This window comes from Balaenoptera physalus, assembly GCF_965194825.1.
Source record: "Balaenoptera physalus genome assembly, chromosome: Y".
Lineage (NCBI taxonomy): Eukaryota > Metazoa > Chordata > Mammalia > Artiodactyla > Balaenopteridae > Balaenoptera > Balaenoptera physalus.
The window spans coordinates 1,828,214-1,855,828 of NC_138904.1; the positions used below are offsets into that span (position 1 = coordinate 1,828,214).

The 27,615-nt window shown below is 43.8% G+C and overlaps 1 protein-coding gene and 2 long non-coding RNA genes across 3 annotated transcripts in view; 2 read left to right on the forward strand and 1 right to left on the reverse strand.

The window, feature by feature from the left end:
• Window positions 1-27,615, forward strand: part of LOC309653451 — a 61,091-nt gene that overhangs the window by 7,429 nt on the left and 26,047 nt on the right. The window lies entirely within an intron of this gene.
• LOC309653449 (arylsulfatase L-like) lies at window positions 303-26,698 on the reverse strand. Its single transcript, XM_082448174.1, has 11 exons — window positions 26,009-26,698; window positions 21,222-21,266; window positions 20,500-20,661; window positions 18,813-18,934; window positions 15,872-15,994; window positions 13,312-13,735; window positions 11,674-11,810; window positions 8,293-8,427; window positions 7,756-7,918; window positions 5,404-5,525; window positions 303-741 (listed from the first exon to the last, which is right to left on the reverse strand). Exons 2-11 carry the CDS (start codon window positions 21,242-21,244, stop codon window positions 386-388), a joined length of 1,767 nt encoding a protein of 588 aa, XP_082304300.1. The 5' UTR covers window positions 21,245-21,266; window positions 26,009-26,698; the 3' UTR covers window positions 303-385.
• Window positions 8,435-12,262, forward strand: LOC309653459. Its single transcript, XR_014259193.1, has 2 exons — window positions 8,435-11,665; window positions 11,913-12,262. It is a non-coding gene; the product is annotated as an uncharacterized lncRNA (long non-coding RNA).

Here is a 27,615-nt window from a genome sequence, read left to right on the forward strand (position 1 = left end):
TTCCCTGTGCTCTACAGCAGGTCTTTATTAGTTATCTATTTTATATATAGTGGTGTGTATATGTAGATCCCAATCTCCCAATTTATCCCTCCACCCCCTTTCCCCCCTGGTAACCATAAGATTGTTTTCTGTGTCTGTGACTCTATTTCTGTTTTGTACATAAGTTCATCTATTTCTGTTTTGTACATAAGTTCATTTGTACCAACTTAGTATTGTATTCCTGAGCGGCGAGAAGCTGAACCTGAGTTCGGTAACACTTTCTCCTTAGAGCTGGTGAAACGATTCAGCCCCACACAAGCAGACAGCTTGAAGTCAGGCCATTTTATTTTGACCCCAACGACGATCTCCAGGGAGCAGGGACCTAGTTTTCCTGGGTGGGCGGCTATTATGGGTCAGTTTCCCGATCGCACCAGCAGAGGGGGAACCGACCACAGCAGGGCTGGAGCCACGGCTTCCAGATGTTGTTTGGCATGTCCAGCTGCAGGGGAACCGGGCTGAGCGTCCGGCGATGGTCCTCCACGGCCTTTGTGATCCTCTCCACCACCTGATGGAATGAGGACTCCGTCTCTGGCGTGAGGGCGTGAGCCTCGGAAGGGTCTCTCGAGAGGTCAAACAGCAACGGTGGGTCATGATGGGCTACTTTGTCCCCAGAGCATGGGCAGACCCCTCTCCCGTAGCAGGCACTGGCTCCGTCTGGGTGGAACATCGGGGTCACGTAGTGGACTTTCCACACTGCCCCTCCTGGAGGAAGGACAAGAATTGGGGAGGGTTGGCATGGAGAAACAGGACACATTGCTGGAGAGCTGGGTGATTCACAAGTGCCAGGGGCTGGAAGCAGCCCAAGTGTCCCTCAAGTGATGGATGGACACACAGCATGGGGTCTGTCCACACAGTGGAATATTATGCAGCCATGAAAAGGAGTGAAGCTCTGACACAGGCTACCACGTGGATGGACCTTCAACACACGATGCTCAGTGAGAGAAGCCAGACACAGAAGGACACACAGTGTGTGATTCCGTTTATGGGAAACGTCCAGGACAGGCAAATCCACAGACACAGAAAGTGGGTTCATGGTTACCAGGGGCTAGGGGAGGGGGATGGGGAGTGATTATTTAATGGGTTTGGAGTTTCATTTTGGAGGTGATGAAAATGTTATAGAGCTAGATGACGGTGAGGTCTGCACCCACTGTGAATGTGCTAAATGTCACTCAATTTTTACATTCGAAAAGGGTGAATTTTATGGTTATGTGAATGTGATGGACTGAATGTCTGTGTGTCCTCCCCCCCTTCAACCCCAAATTCATTGTGGAGGCCTTGAGCGCCAACGTGATGGGATTAAGAGATAGAGCCTTGGGAGGTGATTAGGGTTAGACGAGGTTGTGAAGGTGGGGCCCCCAGGATGGGATTCGTGTCCTTATAAGCAGAGGAAGAGGCCAGAGCTCTCTCTCCCCAACATGAGGACACAGGGAGAGGGTGGCCGAATCTGACCCAGAAGAGAGTCCTCCCTAGAACCAGACCGTGCTGGCACCTTGATCTCATACTTCCAGCCTCTAGAACTGTGAGAAATCAGTGTGCGTTATTTTAAGCTCCCTGGTCTGTGGTATTTTGTTCTGGCAGCCCGAGCTAAGATGGTGAATGACAGCGCCACAGAGCTGTTTACGAAAAAGAATGAATTACTTGTCTGGTCAGTGGTTTCCTAAGTGAATTCTCTGAGGTTTAAGAGGGCAGTAGCTGTTCTCAGTGATGTTTTTCCCGAGCTTCTCTCTAGCTGTGAAGGTTCCACCAAGAAAAGGAGGGAAGGAGGGAAGGAAGGAGGGAAGGAAGGAGGGGAGGAAGGAAGGAAGGAGGGGAGGAAGGAAGGAAGGAGGGAAGGAAGGAAAGGAAGGTGGGAAGGAAGGGAAGGAAGGAGGGAAAGAAGGAAAGAAGGAAGAAAAGAAGGGGGGGAGAGAGCAGCACGCATCTGTAACAGACATCCTCCAGCGTCTGAGAAGACTTATTAACTAGAGGTCAGCTGGCACCAGACCTAGCTCAGCCTCAGGAAGCGATTTTGACCAAATGGAAGGAGAGGCTGAGGCTGTCCTCACACCAGCATTGCCCCCCGGCCGCGGGTCAGACCCAGAACCGCACAGCCTGAGCCCTGCGGCTTCCTGCTGCTTGGGGAAGGAGGCCCCCCGCTCTCCCTCTGGCACCCCCGGCATCCTCGCAGGGCAGCAAGTCTGGGGAAGCCACACGTGCAACCAGAGGGCAGTGAGAGGGACTCTGGTGGTCGTGCCTCTTCCAGGACCAGGCGGGAGGGTTCCCTTGGATACTGGAGCAGGACCAGGGACCAGGGAGGGGGGCGGGGCGGTGCTGGGGCTGCTCCTGGGACCTGGGCAGGAGAGGAGGATGAGGCCAGGGATCCCCGTGGAGCCAGCAAGTGTGGGCAACCAAGACCTGTGCTCAGACGGGCATCCCGTTCCCTTCGTCCCAACAGCCACCAGATTTCCCTGCCCGAGCCCTGGTTCCCAGGCTGGCACCACTGTGGGTTGGTGTTTTTATGGGACCACGATTAAAATCTCTGGCTTCTGTTCCCTTCTAAGCATTTATGGTGACCTGTTGTCTTTTTTTTTTTAAATTAATTCATTTATTTATTTGGCTGCGCTGGGTCTTAGCTGTGGCATGTGGGATCTAGTTCCCTGACCAGGGATGGAACTCCGGGCCCCCTGCATTGGGAGCGTGGAGCCTTAACCAGAGGACCCCCAGGGAAGCCCTACGACCTGTTGTCTTAACAAGTGTCAGTTCTGTCACCTGTGAACTGGGGACAGGAATTGTCATCTGCTGGGGTTTTCAGGGTAAAATGAGTTCATTGGCATCGGGCGGACACTCATTCAATGTCCGTGATTGTTTTCATTGTTCAGCAAATGAGTGCAGAGAGAAGACACACAGAGTCCTAGGGAGGGGCTCAGGCCAGAGAGTGGTAAATAAACACCAGAAATGAGAAAACTGCCAAGAGTGCCGAATGCCTGGAAGAAAATACAAGCGGTCCAGGTGATGGAAGCTGGACGCGGAGGTTTGTGTGTGTGCAAGGTGCAGGGTGGGGTAATAGTGGAGGCGGGACGTGAAGGTCAAGAACGGAGGATGGTCAGCCTTCTGAGGATGTTCTCGATGGCAGGGACGGGTCGTGCAAGGGCCCTGAGGCAGTAACTGCAGGTTCTAGAATCACAGGGCATGGTTCTGCTGGAGCTTGGTGACTGGGGGCTCCTAGGGTCAGAGCTCTTGTTCCAGAGAAGGGGAGGGGCTGGCTCACGTCACAGGGAGGAATCGGTATGGTGGGTGGTCCTGGAAAGGTTTTCATGGAGGGCCAAGTGGACAATGGGAGTGGGATGAAGAGTGGACCTGGCGAGGCCGATGAGGGGGCCTTCGAAGAGACATGGCAAGTAGGAACAGGGGGCTTCCCTGGCGGTCCAGTGGTTAGGGCTCCACGCTCCCAATTCAGGGGGCACGGGTTCGATCCCTGGTTGGGGAACTAAGATCCCACATGGCACGTGGCATGGCCGAAAAACAAAAAGTTAAAAAAAAAAAAAGAAAGTAGGAACACATTCTCTATCTACCTTGAAAAAAAATTGAGATATTTGCCCAATAACTGAGAGAAGAGAGGTTCAGTAATGGGGCAGCCACTGGGTAAAGGAAAAGAGGACGGACGTTGATCCCAGGTATCGGTGCCACTCACCGCAGCGCTTGAAGGTTGGGCTGTGGAACTGAAGGAAAGTTTACAAAAACCCTTAAAAAGGGAAATCTATAGTATGCGACTTAAAAAAATCAAAAGCGTAGCAATAGAAATCATCCCTAAGCATAAATGCTGGTAGACTGAACTGTGCAATTGAATGAAAGTTTTTTAAAAAATTGTAAAAGGGGAAATCTATAGTATGTAAGTTTAAAAAAGCAAAAATGTAGCAATAAAAATTATCTGTAAGCATAAATAGTTGTAGATTGTGCTAGGTAATTGAATGAAAGTTTGTGTTTTTTTTTGCCACGCCCCATGGTATGCAGGATCTGAGTTCCCCAATCAGGGATTGAACCCGTCCCCCTCTGCAGTGGAAGCACGGAGTCTTAACCCCTGGACTTCCAGGGAACTCCCTGAATGAAAGTTTTTTAAAAAAATCTTAAAAGAGGAAATCTATGATATGTAATTCTTAAAAACCCAAAAATGTAGCAATAAAAATCATCCCAGATGATGATACTACTGAAAAGGATGGACAGGAAAAGGAGGTAGATTTTTTAAAAATCTATTGGTAACTTCCTCAAATAAGGGAGATTCCAAAAGGTATCCTTTTATTCTTGTTTCAGACAACTGGACATGTCCAGAGAATGGTTTAGAGGCATAAAGAAAAAAGTGTGAGTTGAATTGCAAGAGGTCTATCAGCCTTCCCAAACCCTGGAAGAAAACCAAGTCCTTAAGGCAAATCCACAAAAAAGAGAGAAAATGTCAGGGCAAGGCAGAATAATAGAAAGGGAAACAGAAATGAAGAAAAGAGAAGAAACTCAAAGAGCTGAAAGTCTGTTATCACAGACCAAGGTGGAGGCAGAACTCAAGCAGTTAGAAAATTTAAAAATACAGTTGTTTAGTAAATCCAAGAGCTGGATTTAAAAAAATTCATAGAATCAGATTCATAGAAACAGAAAACCTCAAGCAACTCCAGTCAGACCATGATGGAGAATCTAGCTATAAATATGGAAGCAATTAAAATACAATGAAATGACTTGGTAAGGGAATAAAGTACTTGGTAAAACGAATAGTTGTTAAATAAGAAGTGCAGAGACATAACATGCCTCAGTTTGGGAAAACTTGATATTGTAAAGATACTACTTTCCCCCCAAAATCATTTATACGTTGAAGACAATGGCCACTGATATTCCTGTGGGATTAAAACAAAATACTTGCAAATGATTTTACAATTCTTTTGAAAGGACCGTTGGGCCAAAACAGCCCAGAAAAGTTTGAGATGCAAAAATTATTCACTAAACATGTCACTGCTTGTTTTACAAAGTTATCATTAATATAACAGATATGAGATGGTGTCATGAAGTTAGGACACATGGAAAGCAAATGCACATCAAGAGGACAGACTAGAAAGGTTAGAATCAGGTTGGAACACCTGTGTGTGTACAAGTGTGTGTGTGTGATGATAAAAGTTGCACCTCACCTCATGGGGCTGGGGGACAGGAAAGCCATAGCCATAGGCTAAACCATAGAATTCCCTTCCGATCACCACAGGATGATCGACTGCTAAAGGACGTTGCCGGCGTCAGAAGAAAAATACCGCCAAGAAGGAAATAAAGGAGCTCGTGTGGAAATGCAAGCCATAAAGAAGCAGAAAATGAGAACGGAGGCCAAGACGTGAGTCCTTCATGCAGGCTACTCACCGTCCCGTTGGTGCCACCGGGCTGCGTGCAGGAAGCTCTCGCAGTAGTGCATCAGGAACTCGTGGCCCGAGTGCTGGGCTGTCCCCAGCAGCAAGGGCAGCAGGTCCCGGCCGTCAATCACCCTACAGGCAGGAACACAGGGACTCAGGGCGGGGCTGCTGGAAGGGGGGCGTGAGCCTTAACAAGCCCAGGGCAGCCCTGGGGCAGTCAGCATACCATCCGCCTGCACACAGCGCCTTTGGCTAAAAGATCTTGGAGGGTCCAGCTTGCTCGGCTGAAGTAATGGTCCACCCAGCCTTATTCTGAAGGCACAAATAGGTGAACAAAATGGAAACACCTGCTTGGTTTTATATTGATTTGAGCTTTAAGTCGTTATAGAATATGCGGTATTCTTCAACAAGACCTGGAATCATTTCATAAATATATATAATAAAAGAAATATATATGCATATATAGTGTACATATATACATTATTATATAAAAATATATATACATTATATACACAATATATATCATTATACACAAATATACATATATACAATATATATGCAATATATAATATATACACAATATATGTATTATATATTCAATATATACACTATATATTATATATACTGTATATACAATATATATACATATACACATACCATATACATATACCATAGATATGTGATATATATACCCACCATATATACATAAAATATATGCATACCGCATAGACACACCATATATATAGCACATATATATAGACACTATGTATATACACAATATATATCATTTCCAAACGTGTATTCATATACACATACACACATATGTTTACATATGTGTGTGTATAAATATATATAAATGTATATATAAATAAAACCAAGCAACAATATATAGCTGAATTTTATCTTCTAGCAAAACACATTTGTGATATACATGATGGACAAATTTTTATTTTTAAAACAAATGAGATATTATAAATTAATATTAAAAATCAGCAGCCAATTAGGAGAAAAGAAAATCAACCAGAGACATGATATTCAATGTAAGAAAAGAGAAAACAGGAGAATGTAAACTATAGGTCTGTAATATTCAACATCTCTGCTGATAAAGCAATGGAAATGAAAACACACATATATATGTATATGTGCATACACACATACTGTATGTGTCGTTTATATATATAATAAATAAATTACATGTATAAATTAAATTGATTTTAGTTCTATTATTTTAAAAATAGATACTCTCACATATGGCCAGTAGCAATTCCTAGGGAACAATTTGACAAAATGTATCAAGAGATTTAGTAAATGCCCATACACTTTGACCCAGGAATTCAACTTCCAGGGATTTTTACTAAGAAGATAATTATGACAGGCAGTAAAATGACAAAGCCAGTTTTTTTTCAAAAAAGAACAGGGCTAATGTCCACCTGTAAGAGGTTAGTTGAAAGAATACTGTAAAGCCATTAAAATTTTTGTCCATGCATAAAGTGTCTAAACATATATAGATATGTACATATATATCTATAGATATATACTGACATATTTTATACAAATATATAAAAAATATATATAAAATATATCTAAATATATATAGTATATAGGTATCATATAACTTAATTATGTATTCATCTATACGTTGTCAAGTTTATGAAATAATTTTATTTTCTTTCTATTCCTCCCAAATTTTCTATAATTTTTAAAGGAAGAAAAACTGGAATCGGGCTTCCCTGGTGGTGCAGTGGTTAAGAATCTGCCTGCCAATGCAGGGGACACGGGTTCGAGCCCTGGTCCGGGAAGATCCCACGTGCCGCGGAGCAACTAAGCCCACAAGCCACGACTACTGAGCCCGCGAGCCACAACTGCTGAGCCCGCGTGCCCAGGGCCCATGCTCTGCAACAAGAGAAGCCACCGCAATGAGAAGCCCACGCACCATAAAGGAGAGTAGCCCCCGCTCGCCACAACTAGAGAAAGCCCGCGTGCAGCAACGAAGACCCAACACAGCCAAAAATAAATAAATAAAATAATAAATAAATAAATAAATAAGAAAAACTGGGATCATGAAAAGTTCCTACCACGCTACATCAAAAGGAATCACTTGTGATGAATCGTTAGTAAATTCATTGATGCATTTCAGTGACAAGCATCCTTAAAATCAAATGGCTCCACTTAAGACTGAGGAGAAGAGAAGGACATTTTGTGCATAAAATGAAGCAGACATTGGATCCCAGCAGAGAATGATGAGCGTTTTTCCAGATACTGATCTCACGGATGTTTTATGCCAAACGAAAGTGACAGTGATGTTTGACATACATGTTGGCTCTACACAAAACGCAACTGCCTTCTTTGGGCTGCTCTGTACCTGTCATGGGGCACCTGGCCACCCCCCAGCTGGACCACAGTGGGGAAGACATCCATCAGGCTGGTGGGCTCGTGGATCACGCGGCCAGCGGGCAGCACCCCGGGCCACCGGAGTATCCCCGGGACCCGGATCCCACCTTCCCAGCCGCCCATGCCTTTGCCACCTGTGTTCAAACATGAACAGGAAAGAATGTGATTGAAAATCCAAAGTGGTTGCTTACCCGGGTGGTTTAACCTTTCCATTTGTTTTAAATCTCTCTTTCTCTCCCTCCCTCTTTAATTACATGATGACATTTCATTCCTCCCTGGCAGAGCATAGATTTTGTTTTATTTATTAATCTTGGTGTTGGTTTTCCACCACACGGGGGTCAGGACATGGATATCTTTGGGGACATTATTCTGTTGACCACAACAATCATTTGGGTTCCTTTGGTTTTTGTGACTTTGCTTTGTAAACTCCCATTCCAGAGCAAGGGTTGGGAATTACTGGGAAGAGATAAAGACAGTCCTCATGGATCTGGGAACGTCTCACCCTTACCTTTATATATCCCATTCCAGCCACCATATTGATTGTTTCCAAACTGAGCCTCTAAGGAACCCCCGTGATCCGACGTAAAATAAACGAGGGTACTATTGGTCAAACCTTCCGTGTCCAAAGTATCAAGGATCTGCCCTGCAAAGAATAGATGCGTTTGTGCCAGTCAGAATAGAAGAAACTCTTAAACCAGATTTTGGAACGCTTCATTAAAATGAGTCTTTAGTATTAAAGCATAATGGGAGTAAGCAGTAATATAACTGTGTTATTCTAAGCATCCTTGATCTAAGATTGATAAATGTCTTTGTGCGTGCCCAATCCTGTTTCCAAAAAGTTTCAGGAAAGCTACAAGTGTACATGCTGCATAGGACAACGTCGTGAGCCCTTAAAAGTGAGGCAAAAGAAGATTACAGAGAAAAAAGGATAGGGAGCAGGATAGGCTAGGAAGGCCACTGATAAAGGCATTTGTACATGGATGAAGAAGAGTTTTCAGTGGCAGTTCTAAGTTTCTTAGAGTCACATACAAAATATCTGCACCCCCATGTTCATAGCAGCAGTATTCACAATAGCCAAGACATGGAAGCAACCCAAGTGTCTATCGATGGATGAATGAATAAAGAAAATGTGGTGTAGACATTCAACGGACTATTATCCAGCCTTGAGAAAGAAGGAAATCCTGCCATTTGCAGCAACATGCGTGGACCCTGAGGGCATTGTGCTCAGTGCAATATGTCAGACAGAGAAAGACAAATGCTGTGTGATCTCACTTATATGTGGGATCCAAAAAGCCACACCTACAGAAAGAGAAAACAGATTGGTGGCTACTGCAGGTGAGGGTGAGGGGTGGGAAAAAATGGGTGAAGGTGGTTGGTTAAAAGTTACAGATTTTTTAAAATGAGTGTATTTCTTTGGTGTTTGGGTGTTGCTTTTTTATACAGTCTGACCAGGTCTGCATTTTTTTTTTTTTTTGGCCATGCTGCGGCTTGTGGGATCTTAGTTCCCCGACCAGGGATTGAACCTGGGCCTCCTGAAGTGGAAGCATGGAGTCCTAACCAGGGGACCACCAGGGAAGTCTCTATACGATTAGTTTTAAATCAACCATATTGCTTCTTTTTGTTTGTTTGTGTTTTGCTTTTAATTTTTTTTCTCTTTGTTCCGTCTGTACTTTGACCATTTCTTCCTCTTTAGTTGCTTTCTTTTGGACAAGGATTTTAAAATTTGTATCCCTATTGATTTTCCTCCCCCTTCATTAATAGATTTTGGCTTTTACAACAGTTTTAGGTTTATAGATTAGCTGAACAATGTTATAATTGATAAGTCAATATTGATACACTGTTATTAACTAAAGTCTATAGTTTACATTAGGGTTCACTCTTTGTGTTGTGCATTCTGTGGGTTTTGATAAATGTGCAATGTCTTGTGTCCAGCATTATAGTGTCAGACAGAAGAGTTTCCCTGCCCTAATAATCTGAGCTCCACCAACCTACATTCTAAATGATTTTTGTTAAAAAAAATGTATCATTCAGTTGCTTGACTGAGTTTTAAATTGGGACAGAGAGAAAGGGGAGACACTGAAAAGATTCTTCGTGGACAATAGGCACATGAAAAGATGCTCAACATCGCTAATTACTAGAGAAATGCAAATCAAAACTAAAATGAGTATCATCTCACACCAGTCAGAATGGCCATCATCAAAAAAATCTACAAACAATAAATGCTGGAGAGGGTGTGGAGAAAAGGGAACCCTCCTGCACTGTTGGTGGGAGTGTAAACTGGTTCAGCCACTATGGAGAACAGTATGGAGGTTCCTCAAAAAACTAAAAATAGAGTTACCATATGACCCAGCAATCCCACTCCTGGGCATATACCCAGACGGAACTATAATTCAAAAAAGATACATGCACCCCAATGTTCACAGCAGCACTATTCACAATAGCCAGGACATGGAAGCAACCTAAGTGTCCATCGAGAGAGGAATGGATAAAGAAGATGTGGTACATATATACAATGGAATATTACTCAGCCATAAAAAAGAATGAAATAATGCCATTTGCAGCAACATGGATGGACCTAGAGATTATCATAGTAAGTGAAGTGAGTAAGAAGAAAGACAAATATTATATATGTGGAATCTAAAAAGAAAATGATACAAATGAACCTATTTACAAACCAGAAATAGAGTCACAGATGTAGAAAACAGACTTATGGTTACCAAGGCGGGGGGAGGGAAGGCAGGGGGAGGGATAAACTGGGAGATTGGGATTGACATATACACACTACTATATATAAAATAGATAACTAATAAGGACCTACTGTGTAGCACAGGGAACTCTACTCAATACTCTGTAATGGCCTACATGGGAAAAGAATCTAAAAAAGAGGGGATATATGTAGATGTATAACTGATTCACTGTGCTGTATAGCAGAAGCTAACACAACATTGTGAATCAACTACATTCCAATAAAAATTTTTAAAAAAAGAAAAGATTCTCTAAATGTATCTCGTGAAGAGTTCCTTATCGTGATGAACTTACGGGGTCTTAACCCTGTACTGTAAATTTTCAGTCTTTATCATTCAATACTTATTCGATTACATACATCTGTACATTTATTCGTTTAAAATATTTTTTCCCAAATTGTGGTGTTGGAAATTCCATTTTAAACACTCAATGTTTGACATCACCTAAAACAGCCTATATTTTCCAGTCATTCTTAATCTTTTCTACCCAAAGATGAGTGAATTTGTCTCGAAGGGAATGGGGCCGGGCCCTCCGGGGAAGAGATTTGACATGAGTAATTGCACAACTGTCTTCCAATTTTTCTCATTTTCCCCAACAGTTGACCGAAATCATACTTTTTACTCCAAGATGATGTTGTGAAAAGATTCTTTTTACAGTATGATGAATCATACATCATCCAAGATGATGTTGTGAAAAGATTCTTTAAGGTACATTTTCTCTAAAATCTCTGAGGGTGATTACTCTGCAGCGCATCACCATGGAAACCCAGGGGTACCGAGCCCTTGTCGGAGAATCAGCCAAGTGGCTGCATCCACGCCCACACAGGCATTCAAGCGCTGACTCAGTCAGGAAATGTGCACTTTTTCGCACCTGGCACTGTTCTAAACCCAGGGGATGCAGTGGGAGAAGAAGGCAAGGCAGTCCCAACCCACAGGCGTTGTACATTCTCCTGGGGGGAGAAGAGAAAATCAACCCATCCAAGAAAGAGAAATAAAACACAAGAGTGAGGAGGACCCTCGACGTTCAAAGGATGCCTCTCCTATCGGTAACCGTAAGCAGTCTGGTCTTCTCATGCTTTACATCCTTCCCTCCTGCAGTTTCTGGACGAGGAACCGTCACTTCCTCACCTGGAACAGGTACCTACCCACCATCCAATCCATCTCTTCTATGTTGTCCCCGTACAGCCCATGGGGACTTCTCCCTCGGAAGTTCTCGGTAGTGATAAGGGGGGTGTGCACGTGTAGAAAGGACACGAAGAGGAGGAAAGGTCCTTGCTTGTTTCTGAAAGTACATACAATGTGATGGGAGTTATTTTTCGGTCAACCTGAGATTGAGCTCCTACAGCTGCTAAATACAAATCTCCATTGTCACGTCCTTACTCAGATACGTGACTTTGCTGCTCTACCCACCAGAAGCAAATGCGTAGATCTGTTCCACGGCACCACGTTCCTGTGTCTGAGAATCTTCAGTGTGATGACTTTCTTCCTTCTAAAGTCTATTGAAAAGTCCACACTAATGTTTTATTTTTTGGCCATGCCGCGGCATGTGGGATCTCAGCTTCCCGACCAGGGATCGAACCCGTGCCCCCTGCAGTGGGAGCTCAGAGTCCTAACCACTGGACCCCCAGGGAATTCCCTCCACACCGATTTTATACGTCTTTTTCTTCCTGATTATCGTTTTCCAACTCTATGGACTTCGGATGACTGAAAGTAAAATAGAATACCGGGATGCCATCTGGTCTGACTTTTATTTTATTGTTATTTCAGTATATTTTTCTATTTCAAACTTAGCTGAAAGAATAAGTGATTTGCACATTCAGTTTTCTTTACAACTGCTCTTATGCAATGAAGTTTAGGATGTGGAATAGTCATGAAAAAACACACTTTCAAAATGATGTATATGGGGTTATTAATCTCAAGTTGATTCTCCCCAATCTAGACAATTCCTTATCTTCCCCTGTCTTCACCTGATCTTTATGGTCTAATCTATACCCTTAAAGGACAGAAGCAAAGGTGAAGCTCTTAAACTTAATTAGGACACATCAGGTTAGCTTGTTTTAATTTGAAAGCAAAGTATTCCCTTCAGACCTGACCCATATTTGGCAATTCCATCAAGAACTCTCTAAGAATGTTCCAGAACATGATCACCACCCAAGTAAGCTGGGGTTCCATGGAGTCACCCGCTTTACTGGAACTCCTTTGGGGAGCACGAAGTGGCCTCTGTTTGGTGTAGCTTTTCATTGAGTCCCTCCTGGTCTGGCCTGGTAAGTCTCTTTGTCACTGTCACTCACATTTACATCCAGGCTGAAGTTAGCCACAGGACCACTTGGTCCTGATGACAGAGCTTTAAAAATACTTAGAATTTATTGCAAAACCTACAGATGATTCAGTTTCATATGTTCATTAGATACCACCCCTGTGGTAACCAGGGGTACTCAAAGAATTGGACTGGCTCTTTTTTTTTTTTTTTTTTTAGCCATGCCACGTGGCTTGCGGACCAGGGATTGAACCCGTGCCCCCTGCAGTGGGAGCTCAGAGTCCTAACCACTGGACCCCCAGGGAATTCCCTGGTCTGCCTCTAAAATAAGAGGGAACAGCAACAAATTTCAGCTGACTGGTCAGTTGTTTCAATGGATCCAGTTGAGTTCCAGGGAACATCATTTATGCCCCATTTTACCAAAAAATGTCTTTCTGAGCTGGGACCATTTCACCACGCCAGTACCCATTAGAGAAGAAGCAGATTCCGAATTCATTTTCCTCCTGAAGCCACCTTTGACACTCACCTTTGGACAAAGGATGAGACCTCCTTGAGCATAAGAGCTGTCGTCCTTTGAAGGCACATGGGTTGCTCGGTGATGCAGTGGTTTCGCATCAGAAAGCAGTCCGCGTGAATGATCAGGGCACCCACGAAATAGGAGGTCGTGAAGAACAGGAGGGCCACGATGGCTGAGCAGATGACCAGCGTCCAGGAGCCCGCTACCAGGCGGGTGAGTTTCCCAACGGCGAGCGTAAAGGCGGCCAACGCCATGACATGCGAGCAGACGTTGAGTTTACGCTCCAAGCCTGCGCGCTTTTCAGACATTTCCCAGGGCTCACAGTCTCCCATCATGGAAAACGGCATTCCGTAGAAATGGTCAAAGCCATGGCTGAGCGGGTGGTGGCAGTAATCATCGGAGGATTCACAGTTGAGACCCAGATGCCATTTTCCTGAAAGGCAAGAAGTATGCACACGTGACAACGGTCCGATCATCCCTGGGGGAGTAGGTATGGTGTGCTTGCCAAGTTCTAGGCTCTCTGCTGGGTGGTGGGATGAGGCGGGGATGTAGAGGACGTGGGGGTAGTGTTTGCTGTTGTTTGTACCACAGCCCGGCCAGGTCACTTCAAGGGGATGAGGACCTTGTGGCCGCATCCCTCCCGTCTCTGCCTCAATGGTCTCACTATCTCCTCTTTGTAGTCAGATATGTGTCTGTCTCCCCCTTGAAAGGACCCTTGTCCTTGTATATAAGGAAACCTGGATAATCCAGGATCATCTCCTCATCTCAAGATCCTTCACTTAATCACATCTGCAAAGACCCTTTTTTCCTATGTAAGGTTATATTTGCAGGTTCCAGCATTTAGGACCTGCTATCTTTGGTGACCCTTATTCAGTCGACTCCACCTGACTTTGAGACTGTCTACAGGAGAGCAATAATCAAGGCACACAGTGGTCACACTGCTCTAGAAAACTCCATCTGATGTGACCAGCGTGAGCGAAAGATTTCCTGACTTCAGAATTCTCCGTCCCTTTGCTAATTCGTTATAATCATAGTCGGGGTGGTGGTGGGTGACAGGTTTTGCAGACCCCACCTGTCGTGTTCAATCAGTGGAAGGTGATTAGCTTCCGTGCTGTCACTGCCGCAGTGTTGATACGCTCTGTGTACCTTCTCAGCAGCCCAATGGGGTCCATCACCCAGAAAACCTCATGTGATTTCCCGAGCAATATCCACGAATCTATTGGATTCTATATTCAAAGAGCTAAAGAGTTAGCTTTGCTCTTTCTGATCAACAAAGGAGACTGTTAGCAAAATTTATTACTGTAACACGATAATGATCATGACTCCTTGGGCCCCTTTCAAGTAACTGCCGTCCCTAATTTTAATTCATACTACACATGACGGAAGTGGTTTGTTGATGTATAGAAAGATAAGCCTGCTCCTTATGGAAGCAGAGAGGAAGGTTCTAAGCTGTGTAGTCACATTTCTAGGCAGGAAATGGGGAAAAACAGCATTATGAAAATTTTTGGTAATTTGGTAAAATTAGAAAAAAATGCTAATGTTTTGAAAGATCATTAATGGATTTATTTTTGCTTTTATCATGACTTCGTATGATCAGATACCTCAGGAAAGGATTGCTCATAAAACTCTTCATTGTATTGAGTAAAAAGTCAGAACTGGCATATAGTTGAAATCTTTCTACACCTGATTATCGTTTAAAATATCTGTGAGTTGCCTGATTCTTATTGTTTGTCACCTAGTTTAGAATTCCATGTGGGTTGCAGTGGGGAGCTTGGAACTGGATTTTGCATTCTGTGGAAAACTTGTTACTGTCACACCTGTGATGCCACCAAAGCTGTCTTGTAGATGATTTGCAGTTGTATTTTTATTTTTGTTTTTAATTTTTACTTTATATTGGAGTACAGTGGATTAACTATGTGGTATTAGTTTCAGGTGTACAGCAAAGTGACTCCGTTATACATATACATGTATCTCTTCTTTTTCAAATTCTTCTCCCATTTAGGTTGTTACATAACACTGAGCAGAGTTCCCTGTGCTCTACAGTAGGTCCTTGTTGGTTGTCTATTTTAAATACAGCAGTGTGTATATGTCAATCCCAACCTCCCAATCTATCCCTCCACCCCAAAACTTCTAATTTTTTAAATCATGGTGCCTCAGAAAATTGTATGAAATGCCAAATATGTCATTAAGCTGATATTTCTTGAGCATCTGCTTTGCACGAAGCAATGTGGGTAGTAACATGATTCCAGCATGCGTGGGCTTTCTGTCCAGTGAGAAATCCCACTGTGTCCCAACTATTTCATTTCCAAACTTCTTACTTGACTATAAACTCCCTATAAAAGTAATGTGCTCCAGGGAGATCAGCTCAGTGCTTTGTGACCACCTAGAGGGGTGGGATAGGGAGGGTGAGAGGGAGACACAAGAGGGAGGACATATGGGGATACATGTATATGCATAGCTGATTCACTTTGTTATACAGCAGAAACTAACACACCATTGTAAAGCAATTATACTCTAATAAAGATGTTAAAAAAAAGTAATGTGCTTAATACTTAGAAAATGTCCATACCTATAAGTCCAGTGGCATAGCCTTTATCTTTCAATATTTTTGCAAAAGTTGTTTCATTTGGCGGAAGTCCTCCAGATACGCCCGTCCACTGAAGAACACGATAACCATTACTGGACACCATACCTTTGATCAATCGTTTTTAAAGAAATGTTACAATCAGACATCGATTTGTATCCTCATTATTATCACTTTAACTTAGAACATTTGGTGGAAATCTCCATTATTCAAAATTCAGTTGAAAATTTTCTTCCAACTTGGGTTGGCCTCATGGGTTTTATTTTTGTCAGCAAAGGAAATGATTCATTAATTGAAAATGTTAGTGAGAAGACTTACGGTCCTGCTATGTGAAGGTTATAAACCGAAAGAGAATTAAATGAAAAGGAAAACAGAATTAAAAATGATTTTATGATTTCACTAAACTCTTGATGGAATCCGGTGCTTCTCAAACTGGTCTGCACATTGGAATCATGGGAGGGGTTTCTAAAATATCCTGACACCTGGTTATCATATCACCGCAGAGATTGTGATATTAGTTGGTCTGGGGTGGAATTTGGAATGGTTAAAAGGTCCCCCCACAAATGATTCTAATGTGCTGAAAAGGCAGGGAACCACGGATATAATTCATCCTGACCCTGATAGATTCAGGACCTCTACCCAATCATTTAAAAATGTAGGTTCAATATTTTTATAAAGCTCTGCAGTGTACAGTTGAGAACCAAAGATTCAGAAGATGCTGTTTGCCTCCTAGACCTTTTTGATGACTGCAGCTCAGTCTGATCAGAGAGGATCCACTTGGTTCAAAGAGCGAATGAAGTTCTCAGTGATCATGCTTTGGGAATGTGGAGAATTCTGAGATTTTCCAAAACCTCAAGAATGCGTCGGTTCAATGAAGGCTAGTGAAAACCAAATAGTTCTTGGTCAGGACAAAGAAAGTTGGGGTGTTTCAGCTTATGTTGTCCAGGATTTATTCTTCCCTGAGTAGGTTCCAGAGAACTATATATAGGAGGGTCTCTGTGGGTCACTTTGATGGGTCAACTTGACCAAGGTACGGTCCCCAGTCATGCAAACACTAAGCCATGGGTCTAGGTGTTGCTGTGAAAGTTTTTTGTAGATTTGGTTAACATCTGCAATCAGTCGGCTTCAACTAAAGGAAGTGACCCCCGTGCAGGTGGGTGGCCTCACCCAATCCGTTGGAGGTCTCCAGGACAAAAGCTGAGGTTTCCAGACACAGAAGGGATTCTGCTTCAAGACTGCAATACCAGACGCCACCTGCGTCTCCAGCCTAATGTCCTGCCCTGAGGATTCTGGACTTGCCAACCACACAGTCACACTAGCCAGTTCCTTAAAATAAATCTCTTTACAGAGTAAGAGACAGAGATGGTAGATCCTAAATAAATAGCTGATAGATTGATAGATCAATGATAGATAGATGATAGATGGATAGATAGATAGGTAGATAGATGATAGATAGATGATAGATGGATACATAGATAGACAGATGATAGATGATAGATGGATGGATAGATGATAGATGGATAGATAGATAGATGATAGATAGATGATCGACAGATAGATGATAGATAGATGATAGATAGATACATAGATAGGTAGATAGATAGATAGATAGACAGGTCCTGTTGGTTCTATTTCTCTGGAGAACTCTGACTGATACAGGGTCTGAAGTCTGTCCCTACTCCCAGGAGTCAGCCTCAGGGTCAAAGGGCAGAAGGACATCATACAGACTTTCAAACTTTTAGTCTGCTTTCTACCCAAATCCCCAGGGAGATAGAAGCCTGGGAGAAAAAAACAGAACAAAGCCAAAACAGACAAACAAAAAACCAAAAAAACCCTCAAAACCCCTCTGAAAAACAAATTAAAAAACCCCAAAACCAAAAAACCAAAAAACCCCAAACCCCCCAAAAACAAACAAAAGAAAACAAAAAAGCCAAAAAAACAAAAACAAAGAAACAAAAGAAAACAAACCAAAAACCCCCCAAAAAACAAAACTAAAACCAAAACCCAAACCAAAAACCAACCAACCAAAAACCCCAGAACTTTATAACAAAAGGTCTGCATGACTTTTAATACAAAAGAGGATGATTTTGGAGCCCCTGTGGTGGAATGGGAGAAATATTCTGTCGATGTATTTCCCTCTTTAAAATCATTCCGAGGTCTCAGATCTTTTTCTTGGGGCCACAGAGAGCAAAAGAAATTCCTTTTCCACGGGGCGAGCAGAGATTTGAAAACAATCTTCGAAGACCCCTATCCCTTCTTCTTCAGATTAAACATATTTGGTTACTTAAACTTTTGCACAACCAGAGTCATGATATTGCCTGTTAGGTCCCTTAATACCCCTCGGGGTAGATTATTATGTATGTTATACTAGGGGCTGAAAAGCTATGCCCCCCTGGGGCAAATGCTGCCTACCACCTGTTTGCCTAACCCCTGTAGGTGGAGAATGGTTTTGTACGTTTTATTTAATGGTTGGGGAAAAAATAAGAAGTAGTATGTTTCATAGCATATGAAACTATATGAGATTTAAATTTCAGTGCTCATAAATAAAGTTTTATCAGAACACAGCCATGCTCATTTATGTATGTAAGGTCTGTAGATGCTTTCAAGCTACAACAGTAGAGTTGTGTAGTTGTATCACAGGCTATATGGCCCACAAAGATGAAAGTATTTAATATCTTGCCCTTTAGAGAAAAAGTTCGCCAACATCTGCCTTATACAGTCATCCATATCACAGGAGACAATCAAATGCACCAGGTTCTACCGGTGTCACCTCATTATCTATAGCTCTTACTGACTCCAATCTGATGGTCAAAAATATGGGGGACTTAGAGCACTCTCTTCCCACTGTGCTGGAGAATCCACACATGATTAGTGAAAAAGAACATGTGCCTGTCCACTGTGTGGTTAGACAGGAGGAAGGACAAACCTGATCGGAGAGGGTATCTGCCTGTTAGGAAAGCAGCTCTGCTTGGTGTGCACACGGAAGCAGCAGCAATGTGCTGCGTGAGCATCAAGCCATCCGCGGCAAGGCCGTCAATGTTCGGCGTCCTACAGACGGAAACATTAACTGCTTTATTCCTCAGCAAACAAACACACAGGCTTTCTCCATAAGCATAGTGACATCCTACTTAACAGAAAACCTGCCGGTCACCAATGAACACATGCACGCGTTCTTAGGAATGACCAAAAGACAACGGCTTTGCAGAGCCGTGGATGGACCTAGAGACTGTAATACAGAGTGAAGTAAGTCAGACAGAGAAAAACAAATACCGTATAATATCTTTTCTATGTGTAATCTAGAAAAATGGTACAGATGAACTTCTTTGCAAAGCAGAAATAGAGACACAGATGTTGAGAACGAACGTATGGATACTGGGCGGGGGGAAGGGGGGTGGGATGAATTGGGATAATGGGATGGACATAGACACACTATTATATATAAAATAGGTAACTAATGAGAACTACTGTATCGCACAGGGAACTCTACTCAATGCTCTGTGGTGACCTAAATGGGAAGGAAACCTGAAAAAGAGTGGCTGTAGGTATACCTATAACTGATTCACTTTGTTATACTGCAGAAACTAACACAACATTGTAAAGCAACTATAGTCCAATAACAATTAATAATTTTTAAAAAGGCAGTGGAAAAACTTCAAATGTCTTCTGAAACATCAAAGAAATATCCACTGCATTATTATTTACCAGGTTTCCACAATTATACTACTGGTGCTGAGGCAGATACGATAGAAGATCCAGAATTGAGACTCCAGAGTGACTTCTCACTTAGGACTCACAGTCTTTTTTTTTTTTCACTTTTTATTTTATGTTAGCGTGGAGTGAATGAGCCATGTTGCGTTAGTTTCAGGGCTACAGCACAGTGACTCAGCTATCCACAGACATGCATCTATGCTGTTTCACATTCTTTTCCCATTTACGTCGTTACAGAGTATTGAGCGGAGCCCCCTGTGCTCTACGGTAGGTCCTTGTTGGTTACGCATTTTAAGCACAGCTGTGTGGACACGCTAATCCTAACTGGAAGATTTGACTCCACGACAACACACTGTCGGTGGTACGTGAGGGTGGGATTCAGATGCAGCTTCAGGGTAGGGCCTGTGCTGGTACTCAAGGACAAGGAGAAAGGGACCACGCTGATGGGGTGGGTTTATCTTACGATAGGTGAACTAGCAATGGGAGATGTGCATGTCATATCTCGGGGTGAGGAGGGCAGGGACTTATCTGAAGCAGAGATTTTGATCCGGGAGCATTGAAATCATGTGTGAGTGGGTGGATTTGGTTTGATGGATGGAGGTTGGAGAGTGAGGTAAACCTGATATTGGTCTTTGGCTTACAGGCAAGAGCAAGGATTTAAAAACCATTGTCCACCAGAGGCTGTGCTGATGGAGATCATACTTAACAGTGAAACGATTATTCATACACAGGATGCATTTGAGCTGGGGTTAGTGCAGGTGTGGGAAGAAGGCAGGATCAAGGGCGTTCAAAGAAAGGATGTGTGTACAATTCTGTTATAGTTGGAATTGCACACACCAAGGGTCAGATGCGATATCAGTGGCCTCTGCACCGTGGTGTCAGATGAGCAATTCTCTGGTCCTTGCCTTATGGTGTTGTTGCCATAGCAGCCGACATCTCCGATGCCGAGATCGTCTGCCATCAGAAGAAGGATATTTGGACGGGAACCAGATAGACTGCTGCAAGCTGAGAGCTTCAAATCCAGAAGCACACCGACTGTCAGAGCCAGCCAGCCCCTGAAAAACAAGCTGCCCAACAAGGCTTCCATCTTATTTACACTACTTCTGTAAGTGGGAAGTTGGGGTCGCTATTTTAGGGGACTTTGATATTATCATCCCATTTCAGAAGAGTTTGAATACACCTCTTAGGCATTTGATTTTTTTCTCTTTCTTTTTTTTTTTTAAAGTTAAAAACAACTCATTCTTTGGATGCCACCCTGGGCACGCAGATAAATAGCAGGACAATGGGGTTCCAATCCCCAGCAGCAGCATGAAATAAAGATGGAAATCTGAATCTGGTGGAATTTGTGTCCTGGGCTTCCCGGAAAACCAGACACCTGCCCCATGGCAAGGCTTGATGCACGGCTGGATTGGGAAGAGCGAGATGGAATTCCTTCCGTAGCTGCCGGGGAGTACCTCCCAGGAAAGGGTGCACGGCACATGTATATTAATCGTGAACCCTCAGGAGGGCAGTGATCAATTACTAATCGAGAAAGATCCGTTTGCTATCAATGCATTCTGAGAAAGTGACATGAAGTAACACAGGGGCAGACATAGAAGATGAACGCTTGCCCATAATCCTATCTTACCAAGAGTGTTCCAGGTGTAACATGTCCTCTCTTTCCTTGTATTTCCTGTAAGAAATAAAGAGGTTTATATTAACACAGGCAGCAGAAAATGAACTAATGCAGTAAGTAAAATAGTCTGTAACGAGAAGGGAAACTTTGATTCTCTCTGAGGCTATCAATAACATCTTAACTACTAAAAACTCATAAAGGAATGAATGTTTTTCCCTACTAAAAAAGCTTTACAAATGCTGAACGCTGTCTTTAGAATGTAGAACACGGACTTTGTTAGCTCTAGGTTAGGTCAGAGTGTGATTGGTTTGGAGGCATTCGGTCAGAACAGAAAGGTATCTCCCTGTAGGTGAAAGTTCCCGAGGTGTTCCAGATCCAGGCGTGGCTGCCAGAAACCATGTTTGGTCCAGATGGATCTTGAATCCCATACATGGAGCAAGTAAGCAAAGCCACGTTTCCGCTGAAGGTTCTGGAATTCTGGGGCCTCACCAAGGTCGTGGCTCACGGCTCTTCCTTGCACAAGCTCTGGACAAAGTGGATGGTCTACTCCAGTGGAACGTGTTTCAGCTTGAGGAAGCCATGAACGCCCTCGAGAGAGGCCCTTGGGTGAAATGGAGCCAGTGTGCAAACGACGTATCTGGCAGCAGAATACAGGAGGTAGGCTGTGGGCAGAGCTGGAGTGGCTCTGTCCTGGTTGGAATTCTGCTCCAGCCTGACGAGGAAAAACCAGCTGGTTTGGGGTGTCTGCCTTTGTGTTTGAGTCCTGATGTGACTTTAAAAAAAAAAAAAAAGAAGGTAGGGAATTCCCTGGTGGTCCAGTGGTTTGGACTCCACACTTTCACTGCCGGGGCCGGGGTTCAATCCCTGGTCGGGGAACTAAGATCCTGCAAGCCTCAAGGCGCGGCCAAAAAAAAAAAAGAATGTAGAACATGTGTTTATCAAGAGCTGATGGTAAATATTTTGGGCTTTTCTGCCCAGATGGTCTTGTCGCTACTACTTCACTCTGCCGTCATAGCATGGAAATGGCCACGGACAATACAGATGACTGGCCCTTGTCGTCCTCCAATTAAACTTGATTTCCAAAAACAGGCAGAGTTTGCCAAACAGACCAGAGATTCCTGATGCCTGATATAGGAGGCAGGAGTATAAAGGAAAATGCAAAATTAAGTGATAAAATATTGGTATGAAATGACTTCCAATTCATATTTAAAAATTTTTTTGATTGTGGTAAACACACCTAACAAAATTTCCCATCTTAAGCATTTTTAAGTGTACAGGTCATTGGCATGAAGCACATTCACATCATTATACAGCCATCCCCACCATCTATCTTTAGAACTTGTTCATCTTCCCAAACGGAAACTCTGTCCACATTAAACACTCTCTCCCCATCCCACTCCCCAGCCCCTGGAGACCATCATCCTACTTTCTGTCTCTATGAATCTGATGAATCTAGAGAGCTCATGTAAGTGGAATCACAGAGTATTTGTCCTTTTGTGTCTGGCTTATTTCACTTAGTGAATGTCCTCAAGGATCACCCATGTTGTAGCCGGTGTCAGGATTCCCTGACATGGCTAAATAATATTCCACTGTGTGGATGGACCACATTCTCTGTTTATCCAATATATTTTAAATGAAAAAATTAAAAATGAAAAAGAGTCAAGAGAGAGTGTGTGGTATGCTGCTGTCTGTACAAAACAATAATAGGAAAGGGGAAGAACACGTATATTTGCTTGTCTACAAAGCCATCTGGTGACAACAGCTGCTTTCTGCAGATAACTGGCAATCCTGTCCCTTGATGCATGAGAATCAGACCTTGCGCTAACTTTCTAGCTCTGTTTCCCTGGAAACCCAATAAAGGTAGAATGTCGATGGGTGACTGGGCAACATTATGTGTCGTAAAAATGCTGGTCCCTGGCAGCCTGTTTGTGGCCATGAGGAACCGTGAAGACGTGAGGGAAGCCAGCTTGGGGCTCCTGGGGGTCAGTGGCCCTTGACCTGGCATGGCTTTTGCAGTGACCCAGAAGCTCTGCTCATGAGTTGTTTGAAGAGAAGTTGGCTTGCGTGGTGGGTGAGCTTCCGAGCTGGGGACATCCAGCCTTTCGGAGTTTCACCCTCCCCATCTAAGCTGTCCCCTGGGAAGGTGCAGACTAGCTGCTGGCTGGCTGTGTGTGCAGTGGCGTGGACCACTGCATGGAGGGCCTTCTCCAAGGAGAAATGCCCCAGTGTGCTTCCACCCTTCTCCTTCTGAGCTAGCCTGATGTTTCCCAGTTCTTCATGTTCTCTGGATATTAGTCCTTGCCCACAAGACAGCAGTGGTTCCTTCCAAGCTCCCTTGCAACTCAGGTGCTTTCTCACACCTCCCCAAGCTGCGTCCTCCTCAGCGCAAGGACAGGGCAGTGCACCTGTGGTCAGCCAGATGACCATTGCATGCAACTGGGACAGGGCTTGGGCAGCAAGAAACCCCACAGACAGGTCTCTTTGGATGGCTCTCTGTGGTCACTGCCTCTGTAGCGGGGAAGTTTTCAGTTGGGATAAAGCCTGAGGGTTCCCATCACGCCTGGTGAGACCTACCATGGCTGTGCAAGGTCTAGAACCAAGGCACAGGCTGTTTATTTGCCTTATACATTTCGAGGAAGGATTTTAGTGAGGTGTGAGCTACCTGACACGGTGCCTCTTTTTTGCTTCTGGTAGCTGGTGTACAGGTGGGTGACCTGTTGCACGGTGATTGTGTCTGTTTGCTTTCTGTATCATCCAAAGCCCAGAGTTAGCTTTAGGGTTCGTTCTTGGTGTTGTACATCCCATGCGTGGACAAGGTACAATGCCATGTACCCCCCACCCCCCGCCCATTAGAGTATCATATAGAGTAGTTTCACTGCCCTAAAAGTCTTCTGTGCTTTGCCTATTCACCCCTCTTCCCATCTGAACCCCTGGCAACCACTGATCCTTTTACCGCCTCCATAATTTTACCTTTTCCAGAACGTCATGGAGTTGGACTCATCCAATATGTATGTCGTGGATGAAACTACTCCACTCTCTGATGGAAGGAGAGAGCACTGGGGACTTTGCCTACTAGACCTCTTTTAACACGTGGACACTTCGGATGGCATATCTCAAGTTGAGCAGAGGAGGAAACCTGGAAATGCTTTCTTTTCATACCATCGGCATTCGCCCTACCCTTTCGTTCGTTCCATTTTGCAATTTTTGGCTACAAATCTTTACCTCTCAGGAGGTCTAGATGAACATTTTTATTTATATGTATCTATATATGAAATAATATACATTTATGTATATGTATGTATAGATACATGTATACATAAAATATATAATACACAATAATCATATATAAAAATATGAAAATATATAATATAGTATAAAGTAGATATGATTGTTTTCTTTACATCTATTTTAATCTTTTTTTTTTCCCCCAGAGAAAACGTATTATTGGCTTCTTCTGACTTTTTCTGGAGAATGTGACTGGTTATATTTGTTCTACTGGTGGGTTAGAGTTGAGCGTATATACGCCGCTTGAGCATGGTGGAAATGTCATACGAGGTTTACTTTTATCAAACCTTTGGTTTACCTCTTAAGTGATAGGCTTTCTATATTTAGCTACACAGAAGGAACACAGTCTACTGTTCCAATGAACACAGCATCTTATCCCTTAGAACACTGCAAGCTTTTCTTCATGTTGGCTCCTTGCTACCAGAGAAAACTTTCCATAAGAAAGAGACAAAGAAAGAGCAGAGGGTAGGGTGGTGGTCCGCAGGGGGTGGGAGGGTGGGAGAAATGGGAGGATGTTTAAGGATGGAAACTTGCAACATGTAGGTGAATACATTCTGGAGAGCTAACCCGCCCCACAGCGATTACACTCAACACTGCTGTAATGTTAAGAGTCAAAGTTGCTAAGAGACTAGATCTCAATTGTTCTCAACACAAAAAAGCAATGGCAACTATGGGAGGTGATAGCAGTGTTAGCTAACGCTATTGTCGCAATCATATTGCAACATAGAAATGTATCAAACTGACCCTTTGTACGCCGCAAACTCTCACAATGTTATCTGCTAATTATATCTCAGTAAGCACAAGGAGATCAACTGCATGCTTTGTGACGACCTAGAGGGGTGGGGTAGGGAAGGTGGGAGGGAGATGCAAGAGGGAGGAGATATGGGGATATATGCATACGTATAGCTGATTCACTTTGTATTATTGGCTTCTTCTGCAACTAACACAACAATGTAAAGCAATTATACTCCGATAAAGATTTGAAAAAAAAAAAAAAGAATACTTACCAAAAAAAAAAAGTCAAACACTTTGACCATTTTAAAAAAAATGATACAGAAAAAGAGAAAGAAAGCCCTTCAGTGAAGTATTACGCATACTGTAGCCTTTGATGCTCTTCCAGGGGAGAAAGAATTACGACCCCTGGTTCCCCGCTGTCCTCCAGACCCCAGGCAGCATGTCTCATTTCTCCACTACACTTGGGCCCTGTTCCCAAACCCGGCTCAGTTTTTAACCTTAGCGTCGCTTCAACGTCCAGTACACACGCTCCAGAATCTCCTAGCATCTCGTGTAGTTACATGCACTCTCTTTCTGAACTTAATTCTGCATTCCTTGTAGAGATCACCCAAGGCAAAAATCTGACATGGATATCTTTGCTTTCCATTTTTAAGAAAGTTGCTTCTAAAATACGGCCAGATGCTGCAGTGTGCCCTGCAGCCGCGTGTGCTTAGGGGGCTGCCAAGGGTCGCTGGCCGGGCTGGAGCGGCCGCGCTGGCATCTCAAGAAAAGCCGGTTACCTGAAGGGCTGTCTCTGGGCCAGGCCAGCTGCAGGTCAGCGAACGGCGGCTTCTCCGGGGGACCAGTCTTCTGGGTCCTCTTGCCAGGAGACACGATCTCAGCTCTGAGTCAAGGACTTCTCTCCGGTCCACGCATGTGCCGGCTGATTCACTCTTCAAAGCAACAAGGATCGTACCGAAACCAAGTTAGGTTGTCCAGAAAAGGGGCCAGGAAGTCCCTGGCATCTGCTGTCCGTGCCTTTCGGGTTTCTACAGAAGACCTTCTGTTCTCATTTACAAACTGTAACGCTTGCAGAGGGATCTCTGACAACTCTTGCTGGAAACAGGGAGTCTTTCATTCACAAGTAGGTTGAAACCTGCCTGCTCAGACGGGGCATTTGCTGGCTGTGTCTCAAAGCAGGAAAGCAGTTGCCTTGAAAATCCCTCTGGAACAGTCCTGAAATGTCGTGCTTCTGCCCCCTCTGGCATCCGCCTCCAAAATAAAAAGAAGACAGAAAATAGCTCTGACTAAGCTGTAACTACCTCTAGATGCAAATGATGTGTAATTACCTGATAACATGACTCTGTGTGTAAACTCCTTTTTGGCTGCATGCCAATCTTTTTTCTTTTCTAGTCGCTAATGTAAACATTTTTCTATATGTTCTCAGAAGATATGTTTCAGTCGACATCTTATGTAAGAATGATTCTTCTCAAAGACTTTTTCAAATAAGAGGAACTTTCTGCCCACTTCTAGGTGCTGAATTGTGTAAAGACACCCATCCGTAAAGCCATTTTGCATTTCCACTCTCTGTGGCCTGAACTTTGACGCATTTTGATGTGAGATTCATGCTTGCCAAGTATCTGTCTTGGAGCTACACAGCTGCAAAACTTCTTTATGAATTTATCAGATCAAAAGAATAGAGCGTACTTGCCTTTTACTTAGGAATACCTACCGCTCTGGGTCAGGTCTGCTCAGGAACATTTTGTCAAAATGTTTGCAGTTATTTTTGTGCATCTTCAACCAAAAGGAGACACATTTCTGGGATCCAAGTCAAAACTCCCAGGTCGCCTGAAATTCAACCCACTCTTCTCTGCTCAGTGATGAGATGGAATTCTCTAGGACAGCCCTACCGATGTTTGGGGCCAGGTAATTCTTCACTGTGTATAGAGGGGGTGTCCTGTGCACTGTGAGGGGTTGAGTAGCATTCCTAGTCTCCACCCACCAGATATTACTGGTAGGACTCACCCAATCCCACACTGTGACAACCATAGGCATTGCTGAATGTTGCCTGGGGGCATAGTACTCCCTGGAGAAATACATCTGGCAAAGGGCAGAGCCAGAAGGACGAGCTGGACCAGGCAATAGAACTTTGGGATCGGCGGGAAGACTGATTTTGAGTCAAGGTTGAACTCTGTCCTGGCAGTCGGTTCCCTGCCCAGTGCTATAACTGGGGACCACTGCCCAGAAGTCAAAACAAACCACACATGGTCTTCACAGAGCTCTACGAGGCCTTGTAACTCGGCCGCCGTGGCTTTGGTGTCCCTCCATCAGACTTCGACTGTGAACGAGAGCTTGGTGTGCACCCGACCGTGCCCTGGTCCTGCTCAGCTCTACATCACACGGCGGG

Bases quoted from the DNA above. Each gene is read 5' to 3' on its own strand.
- LOC309653449 (XM_082448174.1), bottom strand. From the start codon at position 21,244: ATGTTACACCTGGAACACTCTTG. The intron at 18,935-20,499 runs GCAAGGACCAGA...TTCCGTCTGTAG, and splicing joins TATGGCAACAACACCATAAG to GACGCCGAACATTGACGGCC. The intron at 13,736-15,871 runs GTATGGACATTT...CTTGCCTTTCAG, and splicing joins CTATGCCACTGGACTTATAG to GAAAATGGCATCTGGGTCTC.